The 17,786-nt window shown below is 36.9% G+C and overlaps 1 protein-coding gene across 2 annotated transcripts in view; it reads right to left on the bottom strand.

Moving 5' to 3' along the window:
- The window catches only part of AGBE (1,4-alpha-glucan-branching enzyme), a 380,299-nt gene that overhangs the window by 136,536 nt on the left and 225,977 nt on the right, over positions 1–17,786 (bottom strand). For both annotated transcript variants that reach the window (XM_090411694.1, XM_090411693.1), the window contains exon 10: positions 13,370–13,480. In XM_090411694.1, the coding sequence (XP_090267820.1) occupies positions 13,370–13,480 (111 nt within the window). The remainder of the gene's footprint in view (positions 1–13,369; positions 13,481–17,786) is intronic.

Genomic DNA, 17,786 nt, shown 5'->3' with positions numbered 1-17,786 from the left:
TCTTCTTAACCTCTAAAAAGTTTAGTGTTCTTCCATTCTAAACATTACTTCTCTTCCTCTCAACTTCTAACACTTTATAACTCTCAGATCTGACCAATCTTGAAGAACTATTCCCATTTAGGAGGGGGGGGTACCCAAGACATCCCTAAGAATTCCTGATGATATTCAGAAGAGGACAATCCACTTAACAGATGACTCTTCTCTAACAGACCCTCTTCAGTCACTTTACCATAGGCACTCTGTTTCAGCACTGTGCCCTTTTCCATTGCTCCTCTGAATTGGCTGCTGCCATTCCTCCAATTTCTTCTAACCATACCAGAACCAGAGCAGCCACTGGCCAATACCCATATGCTGTCCAGCTCAAAACACAACAAACTAACTTCTCACCAGCTTCCTTCATTGCATTCACCTCTATTCTGTGGAACAATCTCCACTCTTCAATAAACATAACAGGCTACATTTTGTCTTTAATCACCTGCCCAAACATGCAATTGTAGTGTTGTCTTGTGACATTTCATGTGTGGGGTCATCGTTAAAAAAAAAAAAAATTAAACTAACATCGTCAAGTTCTGATATCAATTTTGTTATCCACCTCTGTGCCCTCTCCAAGGCTAACTTATCCTATTCAAATACTAGTCACAATAATCCAGATGCAACCTGATCAGAACTTTGTACAACGAAATCACCACTCTTTTATTGCTACTGGTCAAAGTCCTAAGTATTACAGCAATTCTTGGGTTACATTCATCACCTTCAACATATGTCCCTTCCATGATGAGTCCTTGGAGGTGTCATGCCATAATGATAATAGATCCACCAATAGAGTATGCAGCTTCTCATCAGTGGATCCTAAATTTCAAAACATTGCATTTAGTTGCATTAAACTGATATCTCCATTCATTTGGATGAAGAATATTTAAATATTTTTCAGGATGATTTAAATAATCTATACAGATTATTTAAATCATCCTGAAGAGCTGCAACACTGGCTCTATTACTAATAAAAATCCCAAACTCTGCATCATCTGCAAATAACTGAATATTTCCCTGTAACTCAGTGACAATATCATTAGCATAAAGGTTAAAAAGCAAAGGTCCCAGTACTGATTACTGTGGAACCCCACTTGTGACCTTCCTCTTCGTTGATACTACTTCCCTATAAACAACTTTCTGATATCTATCAAACAGCCAATTTCCAATCCAATTCACTAACTCTATGTGTTGCAATTTAAATATCAACTTCTCATGTAGCATCCTATCAAATGCCTTTGCAAAATAAAAAAAACAAAGTTTAGTATACAGTATCCCTCGATTAGTGTAACATTTTCTTTCGATACCCAAATTCAATTAGTGCGCCTATATACATCTTAAAAATAAATGTTACAGATTTTAAAAATTTTCTATCTATACATTTTTATGGCTAACTATTTTAAAAAATCACTCACTAGAATGAAATAATTTAGTTAGAAATGAAGGAAGTACGAATCGGTCGCCAACAGACGAAATCACATGCTTTATAGATAAAATTTCCCAACTGTTATACGAGCAAAATAATTCCCACTTTAAAAACTACAATGATCATAAAAGAGAAGTTAATTTTCCAACGTGTAATAATAAACAACTCATCCCAGAAGACGGATTGATTACCCTATTATCGGAATGGATTCTCCTTTTTGTGACATGTGCAGAAGGGTCTCGAATCTGTGGGCGTACTATAAAACATTTTACAAAGTTATTTTTAATGGCCTACTACACTACTTCCATGTACACTATGTTCCAAAATTTACCACCAATATTTATGCCATCTGCTATAGCACGCTCACAGATTTGAGACCCTTCTGCACATGTCACAAAAAGGAGAATCCATTCCAATAATAGGGTAATCAATCCGTCTTCTGGGATGAGTTGTTTATTATTACATGTCGGAAAATTAACTTCTCTTTCCTTGTAATTTTTAAAGTGGTAACTATTTTGCTTGTATAACAGTTGGGAAATTTTATCTATAAAGCACATGATTTCGTGTGTTGGCAACCAATTCGTACTTCCTTCATTTCTTTCTTCCCTTCAACATGAATCGACTATTCTTGGCACCAAGACAAGTGAAGCTGTACAAAAGTGTGGGCATACTATAATTACATAGCACTTTGATGGTTGTATCTCATGCCTCCTTTGCAATGTTATATGAGTGTGTTTTCCTTACTTTTTTTATTTTAAAGTATTTTCCAAGCTTTAATCATGAGTAAAAGAATTAGTGAGCAAAAAAGTGGATGTGTGAAAAAGATTCGATAATGAAGAGAGAAGCAGTAAAATTTGCAGAAGAGTAGAAGAGGCAATACCATAAGTTGTATTAAAAAAAAAAAGAAACAAAATGCCCGCCAAACTACGTTAGCTCAATTCTTTGTTAAGAAGTAGAATAATAAAATTTATATTCTGAATATGTTTTATTAAATATCATTATATTTAACCATGAATATCTTTCAGCTTCATTTCCTTTAACTAGGCCCTGAGACACACCTTAATTCTTTTATAAAAAAATTAAGGTTCAAAAAAGAAATTTGAGGAACGAATTATACTGTTTCCCCATAGGTTATTATGTAATATATGTATTCGATTAGTGCATTTTCGATTAATGCCAGTGTTTTAAAGAATGTATTTAGGCGCACTAATCAAGGGATTGCTGTATACCTTCCCCTTGGTAACTACTCTTGTCATTACTTTATTAAAAAAAAGCAAGCAAATTACTGGAACAAGAGTACCCTTCAATAAATTCATGCTGACCTTCACAGATAGATTACCATCACTACCAAATTTGTATACGATCTCTCATTAATTTCTCCAAAATCTTAATGACTGCAGAAGAAATTCAAACTGGTCTATAGTTTGATGCCTATATTCTACCGCCACCCTTGTGCAACAGCACTATCTTACCCTTCTTCCACTGACTGGGCACTTTCCCAGTAGCTAGACTTTAACAGAATAGCCAGGTCAATAGAGCTATCAGTTGTGCACAATCTCTCAAAACATGGTTAAACACCATTAAACAGCACCACTATATCATCTGCATTAGTCATTTGACCTCCTTTTCCATCTAACAGTAATTTGTTCATAGTCATTTCTCTTCATTCTGCCTACATAAAAAAAGAATTTTCAGGATTTTCCTTGGAGTATAGTGCTAATTTCTCTCTCCTCATATTCCATTTAGGTCTTCTTTACCATACTTTCCTGGCCAGAGGAGTTATATTCCTCATGCGCTGCTCTCCATTTCTCTCTCTTGATACTTTTACCATGACTTCTTTTTCATCTGCAGTTCCTGTTTGATTTCATTAATCAACCATCAATTTTATACCAAATCATGTTATCTTTTTCATTTGAAGAATAAAATTTGTCATTGCTGTTGATAAATATTTCTTCATTAGCCCATGTGCAGAGCTGATATCTTTCACTTAATTCTTCCATCCATAGAAGTGTCCTAAGTTAATTCCAAAGATTATTCTATAGTCACTTGCCTTATAATTTCACCAAAATCCCTTTCTCTTTGATACTTCTGCATGTCTATTCAGCCACCAACTCAAGACTGCATGATCACTCTTGCCAAGGACTGACATCTCAATTACAATCAGAGGATCTGATTTTAACTGCGATGCCATCTGAGCCGTATTTTTTCTTCATCAAAACATTTTTCCTTAAAAAAATTCTAGAAATTTTATTCCTTTGCTAGCATATGCTATTCCCCCTGCCTAATTTATGCTGCTATTGTTAAAATCTCCCATAATGATCACTCTCTTCACAGTTGCCAAATTGATTTGCCTAAATATTTCCTGCTCATCACCCTCTGTGTTTCCTTGCCTATAGCAACATCCCACTGAATATCTTGTCCTGCACACTGCTATCTCACACAATACACTTTAAAAACTATTAGTGCCACTTCTTTACAAATTCTCCACTCTGAGAGGACTCAACTCATCACATATCGGAGTGGAAAATTTGTAAAGAAGTGGCACTAATTGTTTTAATCATAAGTAACATTTCATCACTCCATTTGACATTCCCATCCTGCTGAAATATGACATATCTTTCTACTTCTATACCTGTGAGGACATCACCTACTGTCAACCACATTCCACTGAATGTGGCTTTCAATGCCACCAATTCACTTCCTTTATTCCTGATATTCCTGGCATTAGTATAAAGAAAATCAATGCATTATAACCATGCCTGTACCACTTATTATTTGCTCCAGATTCCATTTGACTCTGCAGTTTAGTATGCATTGTCTCGTCTCCAAAGTTCCTATCCCCACAAAAGACCATCCCTGATACTATTCACCCTGACAACTCTAGTTTCCCTGCTCTAACATTCTCAGTTGCGAAGAGAACAACAATCTTTCTCTGGATGTCTATGCCCTTCCACGTTTAAATGGATTCCATCTCTTGCATACAGCTCTCCTCTATCCTCAAATGCACTCTACACATCCATATATTCCAGACCACTCTTTTGATACATTCTAGTTATTATCAATTCATTACTGCCCTCCTGCTCCTCCTTAACTCTGCATAGTCGTAACTGAGTAAAATATTATCTTCCCTCTCACACTTTTCTGCTGTACAGTTCCTAACAATAACCTCAAATCTCTCGCTACCTGATTCATACTACCTCTCAGATCTTGTACTAACCATCACTATCATATCATCTACATTTTTATGTTGCTTTTTGGCCTATACTCTATGATTCCTTCAGGCAAGCACTTCTCTAACACACATTCTACTTTGCATACTAGAAATCACTGAATATCCATACATTACTTCCCTCACAGACCAATTCATTCTTTGCTCAAGGGCATCCCTCACTCTCTTCCCTCTGCCAATATGCTCCCTCCTTGCTCTCCACTTATCTGCCTTCCTCTTATCTCTCCTTCCTTTGCTCCTGAACACTCTCTCACTCTCTCCCTCATTCCCTCTCTCTCTCCCTAGTTCATGCATTCTCTCCACTCTCATTGCCATAATTTGTGCTCATACTTCTTGTTTGTCTTGCATAAGCCAGCTTTTCAAGTCTTAAAACCTCTCTCTCTCTCTCTCTCTCTCTCTCTCTCTCCCTTAACACAAACTCATTTTTCATACCTTCCACTTCCTTTCTTGCTGTAAACGATTTGCTGTTTGTTGCTATTTATATACTGTTATTCTAATTAGCAGTGTACACTTTCTGTACACACATATATATATACAGGGTGTTCGGGATAAATTTGACATATTTATAATTAATTATATTTTTCCGTAAGTTACATGTATTAACACACACTTCTCTTCATTTAAAAGTTTGGACCCTTCTTCATTCATATACAAGATGTCAGAAAGGATAGATAGCTGGAACCCACCTGAATCATGGAAGAGAATAACTTGTATCATGATGATTCGTGCCCGCCATCAAAATAAGGATATTACGACTGCTGCCCAATGCTCCCTGAATACAGTAAAAACAATCAGGCATGAACTAGAGACTTGCAATGGTGACTACGAGGATGTAGCAAGAAGAAAGATCCCTAGCAGACGATCTGATTGCGTTCGTACAGCAGAATTCCTCGCAAATCTGCAGGAACAGGTGTTGAAGAACCCTGGCATTGGAATTCGGGCTTTGTTCGTGGAGTTGCTAACTGTAGTCAAGCCCTGGATAACAAGGGTAGCCAATGGTAGGCCGTATGTATGGCAGCAGGATTCGGCCCCTTGCCACACCTCTGGGAAAAGTCAAAAATGGTTGTCTGAAAATTTCTACGACTTCACCAGTCCAAATGTTTGGCCTCCAAACTCCCCAGACCTTAACCCCATGGATTATTTTGTATGGGGCGCAGTTGAAAAAGACACCAATCGCACTTCCAGTAATACAAAAGCCCAGTTAATGGATAAAATTAAAACAGTTTTTGCGGCCCTTCCCAGGGAGACTGTAGCATCAGCTTGTTCGAGGTTCCGAAGCAGAATTGAAGCTGTGATCGATGCTAATGGTGGTTATTTTGAGTAAATCTTGTTGATAGTATTGTAATTAACTCTGCCTGTAATGTTTTTTTGTCAATTCATTAAATTTAATAGATACAAAGAAGATTTTCTTTTTCCTTACGAAACTGTCAAATTTATCCCGAACACCCTGTATATATATTATATACGTTAAAGATACCAAGCTATTTTAAATATAAACCTGGTTTTTTTTTATTTATTATTTATTTTTTTTATTTCTTTATTATAACTTTCTACATATATTATATAATATATATATATATATATATATATATATATATATATATATATAAAATAGGCATACAACTAGTATTTACTAGTTGTATGCCTACAAACACTGGAAAATTTATTTGTTAGACTGCGCTATCCAATATATCAATATCCGGCATAAGACTCAGTAAAACGTCTGGTAGATCTCTCTCTCTCTCTCTTACTAGCGTAAATTCCTTCAACAAAGTTTACATAAACAGTCGTGGTTCTTAAGTAATAAAACTGCGCTTTTAATACCTTAGTTGTTTTCTCGCTCACAAGTCTGATTCGTTTTAGAAACAGTGCATTGTAAGATAAAGGATCAGGCAGCACTCTTTTAACAAATAATTAAAACACATTTATTTACGTTAATATGAAATATACATGAATCAAACGACAGGGAGATTGCTTTCTCTACCCATCTAAAAAAATCTTTAGCATAAAATTAGAACCCTTTTACTTCAACACTAAATAATCTTTTTAACTCAAAAACTTATTTACTCTCTGCTTACAAATTTAACTTATAAAACTTCTAGTTTACTTGCAAAGAGGTTAGCTAACTCTCTGCTAAGTTATTTTTACAAATTTGATATCAACTTCTAACATGTCAACTGACTCTCTTATGGACACTTCTTATTACATTTAAATTAATTCTTAACAGTCCATATATAACATATCTCCTAGATTATAAGAGAAAAATTACAAAAAAGGTGGAACTTACAGAGGTTGTGTCGCACATTCAGTCAAGAGTCTTACACTAAAGTCTTTCTGGCATTTCTTTCATCTCAGATCTTAAGCTTGCTTCAGCGGTATCACGTCGGGATATTGGCAGGATTTTGGACTACAATCTGCAGTACTCGAATAGCACATGCAAGCGATTTCAGCATACGGGCAAATTCTCCTCTGGATCCTACTTCGGGAACTTCAGCTTCTAGCTACTGACTTCTCTGCTTCTAACTGCTGCCACTTCTGCTGCTAATTGCCAACAGCTGATGACAGTAACTGCTGCCAACTGGCTCTCTTTGGTAACGGCACTTCGCCTTGCTCTCGTGGCAACTGGATCTCGGCGGCTCTCCTCTGCCGGCAACTAGACCTGGACTGTCCTGCTTAGTAACTGGGGCCTTGCCTCTCCTCTTTTTCTGCCACCACTGCTCTGGTTCCGACCTCTTCTGGTTCTGACTGTCCTCTGTTGTGGTTCCGACTGTCTCCCCTCTCGATGATTGGCTCAGTCCCCTTTTATTTTGCAATCTCGGGATCTTGCACCAAGGGTTGTAAACCCCTAAGAATTCGGTATGACTCTTTCATCTTCTTTTAAGTTCGCCCCACTCATTGTTCTCCTCTGAGCACTCCCTTTTTTTCTTTTTATCTTGCCAGTCAGCAGAAACTTGTCTCAACCTAGTGGCACTCTTAGATACTAACTTCAAAGGTGTTATGCACAGTGCTCGCAAGCAACTTTCTCATACACATAACTGTAAACAACTTTCTTGTGCTCTCATATAGAGCTATTATACAAAGTTCCGATGGCAAAGCATTGCCTTTGGTTGTAAGCGATTAAATACAGTCACTACCCATAGGGTTAACTATATTAATATTTAGCAAAATATACATAGAAACAAACAAGGTTATTTACAGTTCTCGTGAGACTTGACCTATGTAAAAATCGATGTAAAGCACTTTGGTATTTTTAAGCTACATCAAGTTTTACAATACCTCTATTCCCTCTGCAAGCATCCTACCTGCACTCAAGATTCAGAAACAGTCAATCCCCGTCTTTCAGATCTTTCACATATACAGTGACGCTACCTAATATTAAATCACTTGCTATCTGATGCTTGCTTTCCTCCTCCATTGGTAACACTACTTGTCTCTCCCAACAAATACGCATATCCTTAGCACCTCATTACCACTGAAATCTGAGCTGTTGATGTCTAACTAAATTCCTCCTATTTGGTGCAAACATGCATCCCTCGTATTTTAACAGCCACTTTTTAAATGCCAGGAAGCATATATTTTTGTCATATCCCTGTCATGAGGGCACAGAGGTCTGACATATGTTAGTTTACAGGCCGAAGTTAACCCTGTGAGAATGGCCGGTCCTCAGCAGCATCGAACGATTGAACCCCTTCCAACTACTAACCACACTCAGACTTGCTTAACTTTTTGCATGAGACATTAATAGCAGAGGCTCTACAAATCAATCAACCTTTACTGGCAAGAATCATATATGCCACTGACAAGGCACACTAAAAAAATCTTGTATTATACTTCACAAAATGTAATCTTTAAATAGTAGCAACTTGGAAATAACAAATCAGTAAATGAAGGTATGGCACAAAGCAATATACTGGAAAAGTACATTCTCTATTTGTTTGTTTGCTTACACTAGGATAAAGGATTAAACAATAATATACCGTATTTTCCGCTGTATAAGATGTTCCTATATATAAGACACACCCAAGAAATTTAATACGATTTTCTGAAAAAAACCTAAACTTTAAAGTATGATTTAAAAAAAAAAAGGATAAAATAATAGGTAATTTTTAATAGTAAACTGAAACCTGAAACCTGCAAAACCCATATCACTGTCATCTGACTCTTCTCTATCATCATTAATTTCTTATAATATAGAAATAATTTTGTCTTCATATTCTTTTGGCATTTTTTGACTGGTTTTTGTACGAATACAAAGTCCACTGCATTTCATGAAACAGTAACACTATGACGCACCACCTTTAAAATCTTCAATGTTACGCTCACAGGCTACTTTGACTGCATGTGTACGAATCATTTTTGTTGAAATGGCAATGCCATTTTGCCGATTTTCTTGCACCCATTTCAAAACTTCGGTCTCTAGTTCTGGCCACTTCACAATTTTTCGATATTCTGTGCGCTTTTTTTTTTTTTTAATGCAAATTGTACAAAATCTCCTTCTGACCATGCCAAGTTCTTAGCCAATGACGCGCTAGAAGTCACGTGAAGGTTGATTGCACCATTAACCGCCTACAAAGATCTTGGAACATAAAAGGGAGTGCATATGACTTTGAAAAGAGGAAACAATCTTTACCTTCATTATATAAGACACACCCCATTTTTAAGATGAATTTTTAAGGTAAAAAAGTGCATCTTATACACCAGAAAATACAGTAATTTCTAGGCAGTTTTAATTAAACTTATAACCAAGTGAAAAAAACTTTCTACAAAATGTGCTATTATGCCCCATTGTGGATGCACTGATTCATCCACATACAATTAGCAAAACAAAAAGCCAAAGTGCTCTCACAATATACTGGCAACACTCCATCACATATGAAAAACTCTGCCCAATATAAGAGCAGTTCCTAACAATAACCTCAAATCTCTCAGATCACTCCAACACATTGACAATGATTAGCTCTGATATATCCTCTCTATTCACTAATGTCCCTACTTAAAGACAGCTTGGACTTTATTCAAGCTATATTTCCTCCAAATATCTGAGCCCTGTTTCAGTTCACCATGAACTCTGATTTGGCAGGGAAAATTCACATAGAGGAAACAGTCATTAGGTTCTCTGCTTTCTCCACACCTGGCTAACTACTTTATGAAGACCTTTGAAGAGAAAGCCTTAATCTCTGCCTCACAAACACCACTGTAGATGAGGTGTTATCCAGTGGAACACATGGCCTGGAAACTCTCAATGTTTTCTTAACATACCTAAATAATCATCAACCCAGAATCCAGTTCATCTCAGAAAACGAAAACAACAACAGTCTCTTCTTCTTCTTCCCAGACACTCTGTTACATGCCAGCCTGATGGATTCCTGACGGTGTTTGTTTACAGAAAACCCACACATATTGATACATTCACCAACAGTCAAACCACCTTCCTCCCAACAATATAGGATTATAAAAACCCTATATAACAGGGCAAAGTTAACAAGTTCTGATAACAGTGGCCTAACTACTGGATCTGACCATAATCTCAACACTTTCTTAGGATGTCTACAATCCCCACCAAAAAAAAAAAAAAAAATTAAACTGCATAACTGCAACCTCCCCTCCCTCACCTTCCAGAACAGAGATTACACAAAATTCTATCACCATTCCATATATCCTGAAAAAATTAACATCCAAAAAATTAACTAAAATCATAAAAAAAAAACCTTATAACCATTTACATCATCATCAAATTCTTGCCATGTACCCTCAAGGGGTGTACAGGATATGATAGTACTACATGAAAAAAATTACATCATTATTAACATCCTATCTACAATTTTCCTCCAAATCAGTCTGTTACTTGTCAAGACTCTAACATTATCAGATCTTATATTTCTATCGTCTAAGGCACTTTATACCGTATCAATCCACCTATACTTTGGTCTTCCTCTGGGTCGTTTTGCTGCCAACCTGGCAGAGAACACTTGTTTTGCTAATCTTTCTTCGCCCATTCTATTTAAGTGACCATACCACCTGAGATTAGCTCTGCTAACGCATTCCCGGATGCTGACAATGTCAAGTTCTTTCCTAATATCCTTGTTTTTAATATGACATTGCCATTGATGCCATCTGTTCGTGCCCCTGATCTTCCTCAGGACTCTCATATCTGCAGTCTCTAGTCTTTGGTCAACTGTTTTATTTCTGACACAGCGCTCAGATCCATTAGTTAAAACTGGTTTGAATACAGTGTTATATACAGCTAATTTAGTGTTCTGACTAATGTCTCTCTTATTCCATATGAATTTATCCAGTTGACTTCCTACCATACCAGCTTTGTTGATTCTGTTGTCTATTTCCATATTTAATTTACCATCCTCACAAAAATTGTGCCTAAGTAGCTGAAATCTTTTACTTGTTCTATAGGTTCTCCATTCACAATGCAGTTGATATTTTCAATATTTCTGCCTATTTTCATTGTCTTTATTTTGTTATTGCTGACCTTCATACCATATATATTACAACAGTTATTCAATTCAGTCAGAGAATCTTGCAGACATGTAACAGATTTATTTAGAAGTATAATATCATCTGCATAAAGCAAAGAGCTGAGATTAACATCTCCAATTTTGTTATCAGGTTTAATACGACTTTAATTCATAATGCGATCCATATAAATAATAAATAACAGAAGGAATAATGTACATCCTTGTCTGAACCAGATTTAATATCAAACCATCTTCCTGTACTTCCTTCAATTCTAACTGCTGACTCACAACTGAAATAAAGACTAAGTATTGCTTGATATAATGCCCCATTGACACCATATAACTGTAGCGTTTTGAATAGCTTCTCTCTTCACACCTTGCCATATGCCTTTTCTAGATATACTAAACTTAAATACAGATCTTTGTTATATTCCCATGATTTCTCAACTATTTGTCGTAAAATGAAGATCTGATCCTAACAGCCTCTATTTGGCCTGAATCCAGCTTGTTCTTCATCAAGCTTTTCTTCTGCAATTCTTCTCAACCGTTTCTCAAGTATACTTGCCTAAATCTTACCAGGAACACTCAGTAGGGAAATACCTCTGAAATTTTCACATTCAGTTTTATTTACCTTTTTATATATAGGTATACTATGTATAACTTCCTGACTGTATGCCTGTTGAGCATTTTTTACCACTGCTGTCATCACTGATTGTTTCATTTAACAATTTTTTGAAGTAATTCCTCCATACTTCAAGGATATCTTTTTCTCCAGTTTTCATGTCACTATCATCATCTCTAATTCCTTTTACAACACTCTTTTCTCCATTTCTGAGCTTCTTCAACAACCAGAATATCTTGCCACCTTCTTGATAGTTATTTTCTATGTTCTTACCAAAGTCTTCCCATGACTTTTAATAAGTTTAGTTTAATCCTTTATTCAAGTGTGAGCAAACAAAGTTTGCACCTGAAAGTATCTTCAGGACTGAGCTAAGATTCTGCAACACCAAGACAACTCGTTGCAAAAATGGAGAAAGCTATCATCACTCCTATCTCAGTATCTCCAATAATGCAAAGCACATCTCCTTGCGGATATGTGTGATGTAATGCATTAAGGCAAGGGATTTCATACCGACACCCCAGCCGGTATGAAATTCTGTCATGTTGTGCCATCATTCTATATTTTGGTTTAAGCCAATAAGAAAACAATTTGGTGGCTAAATCACCAATTGCCAGCCCATCCTTTTTCGTTGAGTATCCAGGTAGATACCTAACAGGGTGCACCATGAGAAGGTGAGGATTGGACATTAGGTCAGAAGCCCTGGTCGGTTCTCCGCATTCCTTTAAAGGCTATGTGGAGGTCTCTTCTCAGTTATACTGCTTTGACCCTTAAGCATTTCAATTAGTAACCATTTACGTTAGTAACCAAGTAGCCATTTATAGATGACATAAAAAAGTAGCATCCCTTATCCACTCTACCAAAGGCCAACCACATTCCCTAGACTTGCCAGGTTCCTTGCAGTTGCAAACTGTCCTGCTATGTCCAAACAGGCAGGACAGCCAATATCAGAATTTCTGAATACATGGACTACATTCGGTTCTGCCATTAGGCTCACTCTGGACATGTTGACCATACTTTGGAAACTGGAAGAAGGTCACTCTACTTCACTGCAGTGAATACAATTATGAAAAGCTATTCCTGGTATCTGCTTCAGCCCTGAGAAACTTTCTTCAACAAATTTGGATGCATGAAATTGCCCCAAATTTGGGAAACACTCATCCAGATTTTCAGTCCAATGGCCAAGACCACCAATTTAACTACAGGGTGCCATTTAGGAATCTAGCCCAACTTTAGTTGCCTTTCCTCAGTTTCATTTACAGTTTTAGTGCCTACATTGGAACACAGATGAAGAGAGAGGTAGTCAGGTGGAGATCCTTGGGAAAGGCCCTATGCTCCCAATGGATTGAAGAGGAGCAAGTAAGTAATGTCTGCATGCACATATCATAGTTCTGTGATAAGCAATGGTAATTTGACTTTGCCAAAATATTGCAAGTTATTGTAATTAATATTCAATATACATCATAATGTCCTCAAAAATAACAGTTATACACTATGATGTTACAACAAAATAACAGAAATATGTATTTTACAAACTAAAATTCTCAAAACATTGTCAATTTATTTCTAGTATCTCTAAATTATTAGAAATATACCTGGTCATGTGATTCTGCATAAGCAATGCTTTTTTCTTGCCATCGGCGATTAGTCAATGTATGCACAATATCACCTATATTCCAATCTTCATCAAGTTTTTCTTTCAATATCTAAAATTTCACACAAATCAAAAGGCATAATCAATGCAAATAAAAGCAATAATTATCATATTTAATATAAACCTCCCTACTAGCCAAGGTAGATGAAATAGTGAAGACCAAATGACACTTCTTATCCATGTTATTCAATAGGTGTTACAGAATCATATCCAGATTTAGCTGGACATCTATAGATGTCATGGCCGGTTGAGGGGTTAATATCATAACATGAATTTAAGTAACATTTGTAATATTATAAGTTAAGGGGATAAAAATCCCTTATTGTTTTCCAGCCAGTAAGCGAAACTAAGATCGAAAACTACGATCTGTAACGTTTCATGCCGACGAACTGTCAGCGTATCCAAGCGTAAGTGACCACTTGGTAGTGCCACACCACGGCAACTCGTTGCAAAGGTGGAGCAAGCTCCCTCACTGTTCTTGATATTTTCTCATAATGTGAAACACACAACTCTTAAGAGATGTAGTACTGTTTTACATTATGAGGAAAGGTCACTACCCAGCCCGGTTTCAACCTTTTTTTGAGGTCTCATCAGTGAGTAGCTAGACCTAGAATATCAGAGCTACTCACTGATGAGACCTCAAAAAAAAGGTTGAAACCGGGCTGGGTAGTGACCTTTCCTCATAATGTAAAACAGTACTACATCTCTTAAGAGCTGTGTGTTTTACATTATGAGAAAATATCAAGAACAGTGAGGGAGCTTGCTCCACCTTTGCAACGAGTTGCCGTGGTGTGGCACTACCAAGTGGTCACTTACGCTTGGATACGCTGACAGTTCGTCGGCATGAAACGTTACAGATCGTAGTTTTCGATCTTAGTTTCGCTTACTGGCTGAAAAACAATAAGGGATTTTTATCCCCTTAACTTATATCAACCTCGCCAGAAAAAAATAGCCGTTTGGCTTTTCATTTGCAATATTAATTAATAAAAACCGTTGAGAGGAAAAAGTCAGAATTTATGTTGTGAAGGGTTGGTAACTTTAGTTTATATTAATAATCTTTACTTGGAAGAGCAACATTTCATAGATTGGTCTATGGCTATTCACTGTGGCTAAAATTTCTTGGCACATAATTTTGCTTAGTTTTAAAATAAATGCTAAACTAACAGATGAAGATGTTCAAACCAATTTTACTTATTATTAACATCAACCCCCCCCCCATGAAGTCAAAAGACTCATTGCAGGATTTCACTACCATCACCCACAGAACTCATTGCACCATGCCTTAAACTTATTCCGTGTTTCTGCATTTACCACACTCTCAGTCGATGCATTCCGTATACAAACGATTCTCCATAGCACACTTGCCCCTGAACTTGGAATCTGTATACAGTTTCCAAGAATAGATTCGTTTTCTACCCCTGTAGAGCAAGAGATCATCCTGGAAACTCTATAGGAGTAGGTGGAGTTTTGTTGTTCATTTTAAAGGAGTTTAGCAAGGGTTAAAAAAAAAACTCCCCAAGCAGCAGAAAAATCCAACAGATAAACTGGGCTTCCCCTTAAACAACAAAGAATTCGAACATCCCTTGTTCTCAAGGTCATTTCATTCTCCATCTTTTAGTGACTGTGTATTAGGTAACTTTAACAGCCATAGCATTAACTGAGGTTACTCAAAGTCTAATGAAGATGGAGAACTTGTTGAAAACTGAGCCAAAAACTTCTCTCTAAACTTGATACATAATCCAAAACTGACTGCATCTGTCAACAGTGGCAAATGGAAGCGAAGCTATAACCTAGAAGCTATAAAGTTTGAGCTAACAAATATGACCTCATATTTGTTAGCTCAAAAATATCCAACAATTATGTTAAAGAGGTTTTAAATCCCATTGCACATACCCAACAGAGACCTGAAATGCTTCAAATCAACTTAGCCATTATGCCTAATACGGTCCCTTATAGACAATTTAATTTCGAAAAAGCTAATTGGAAGGGTTTTGTGGAAGATCTTGACTGCTCCATAGGACCAGTCCCTCCAAACCCTCAAGAGTATCTCCAATTCATAAAAATCTCCACCAAACACATCCCCGATGATGCTGAACAAACTACATTCCAGGCCTTTCCAATGATATACAAAGCCCAATATGCTAATTACTTACAACTTTACAACACCAACCCCTTCTCAGATCCAAAACTCCCTGCATCTGTCAACAGTGGCAGATGGAAGTGAAAGTATAACCATGACTTCATATTTGTTAGCTCAAAAATATCCAACACTTGTGTTAAAGAGATGTTAAATCCCATTCCACATACTCAACATAGGACCTACAATGCTTCAATTCAACCTAGCCATTATGCCTAACTACAGACGACAATTTAATTTCAAAAAAAAAAAAGAAGCTAATTGGAAGGGTTTCATGGAAGATCTTGACCACTCCATAGAACCAGTACCTCCAATATAATGTGGGTGGGGATGTCAGTTTAATATCAAAATGTATAGTGTTAAAATTGGGGAAGCAAAGATGGGATGCAGAATATAGGATTGGTAGGGATATTTTACAGGAGATGGAGAAGATGAAAGATTTTGGGGTAATGGTGGATAGGGATTTGAAATTTCATGGATATTTTGCTAAAATTGAGAGGCCAACATAGCAGATTATTGGAACGATGTGGATAACACTGACATGTAGAAATAAAGATGTTTTGATTCCAGTGTACAAGGATTTGATCAAGGTGCATATGGATTACTGTGCACAGATTTAGTTGCCAGGTTTACAAAAGGATGATTTTGGAGAGGGTTCAGAGACAACTGACTAAGTTGGTTTCCAGTCTCTGGAATATGAAGACAATTACAAGTTGGTATGGTAATCACCAGATTAACATGGATGAAATGTTTCATAGAATATCTGGAGACTGGGGGGGAAACAAGAGCCCATCCCTGGAACCGGTATAAGGTGGATGTGAGAAAGGGAGTGAGGAGTATATTTTTTCCATGGAGAGTGGTGGGTGATTGGAATGCATTGCTTGAGGATGTGGTGAGTTTAAGTCATAGCATGGTGAGCTGTGATTGTGAGAATGGGACACCCCACAACGAATCTCGACTCCAGTAGGTCTGTTAATAATAATTTCTTATTTCAGATCACAACTATAACATCAGTTACTCGAAAACAATGCAAAAAGTTAAGACAGCTTTCAGATGACACAACATATTCAATACAAGAATAATGGCACACTGATATGGAACAAGTTATTACTTTTCATCAGACTGCTGGTATAAAGACCATATATTTAATAACGAGAACTAGTTTTATTAAAATAACAAAACCCAGCTATTTATTTCATTTTGATAAATTATGTAGACTACAAAAAAAAAAAAAAAAAAAATTGTAAGTCATCAGACTTACACATATCAGGCATAAAGGTTTTGTATGAAGATTTTAATTTGCCTTTGTGTGTACTTGCCTGTATGTGTGTGTAATTTGCCTTTGTGTGGATTTGTTAAGGGGGGGGAGTAGATATACAGTCTGTAGGGAGGCAGTTGAATGTAAGAATGAATATAAATACACACAAAGCCTTATATTAACTATCCCACTCTGGTTTGTTGTCCTTATATGCTAGAGCAAATAAGGACAACAAACCAGAGTGGGATAGTTAATATAAGGCATCAAGGTAGGGTTGGGGCTAATGGGGGTCTTAAATTCATGTACACTAATACTAGGAGTATTAGGAACAAGAAGGAAGAGTTTTTGGCCATGGTTTGCACTTCCAGACCACAGGTTATTGGTATTAGTGAAACATGGCTGACTGTAGATGATATAGCTAGTGGGATTGAATGTGATGGGTATAGTGTGTTCAGGAATGACAGAGAGAATAAAATGGGGGGAGGAGTATTGTTGATGATAGCTGATGAGCTACAGCCAAGGAGAATAGAAGTTGAATTGCAGGATAGAGAAAAGAGCACATTTGAGGCCATTTGGTGTGAGATTGTGGCTAGCAGAACTAAATATACAATTGGGTGCTGCTATAGACCAGGTGATGGAAAAGATGGTGGTGACAGTATGCACAAGCAAATAGAAGAAATGAGTGGAAGGAGGGTGATTATTATAGGAGATATCAACTATGGTCGCATTGATTGGAGTGAGGAGAGGACACACGGGAGGAAGGAATTGGATTTTATGCGGTTATTAAGGGATAACTATCTGTGACAGCATGTAATGGAAAATACTAGGGGTCAGAGAGTGCTTGACCTAGTAATTACATCTGAGGATTTGGCTGTAACAAATATGACCACATTGCCACCAATCGGTGAGTGATCATAGGGTCTTGACTTGGGAGGTGGCTAAAGGTGTAGAATTTTCAATTAA

This window comes from Typopeltis vanoorti, chromosome 21 (assembly GCF_054136105.1).
Source record: "Typopeltis vanoorti isolate ZY-2024b chromosome 21, IOZ_Tvanoo_1.0, whole genome shotgun sequence".
Classification (NCBI taxonomy): domain Eukaryota; kingdom Metazoa; phylum Arthropoda; class Arachnida; order Uropygi; family Thelyphonidae; genus Typopeltis; species Typopeltis vanoorti.
Note: the sequence above shows the minus strand (reverse complement) of the source record. Positions and strands in the feature narration are given on the sequence as shown.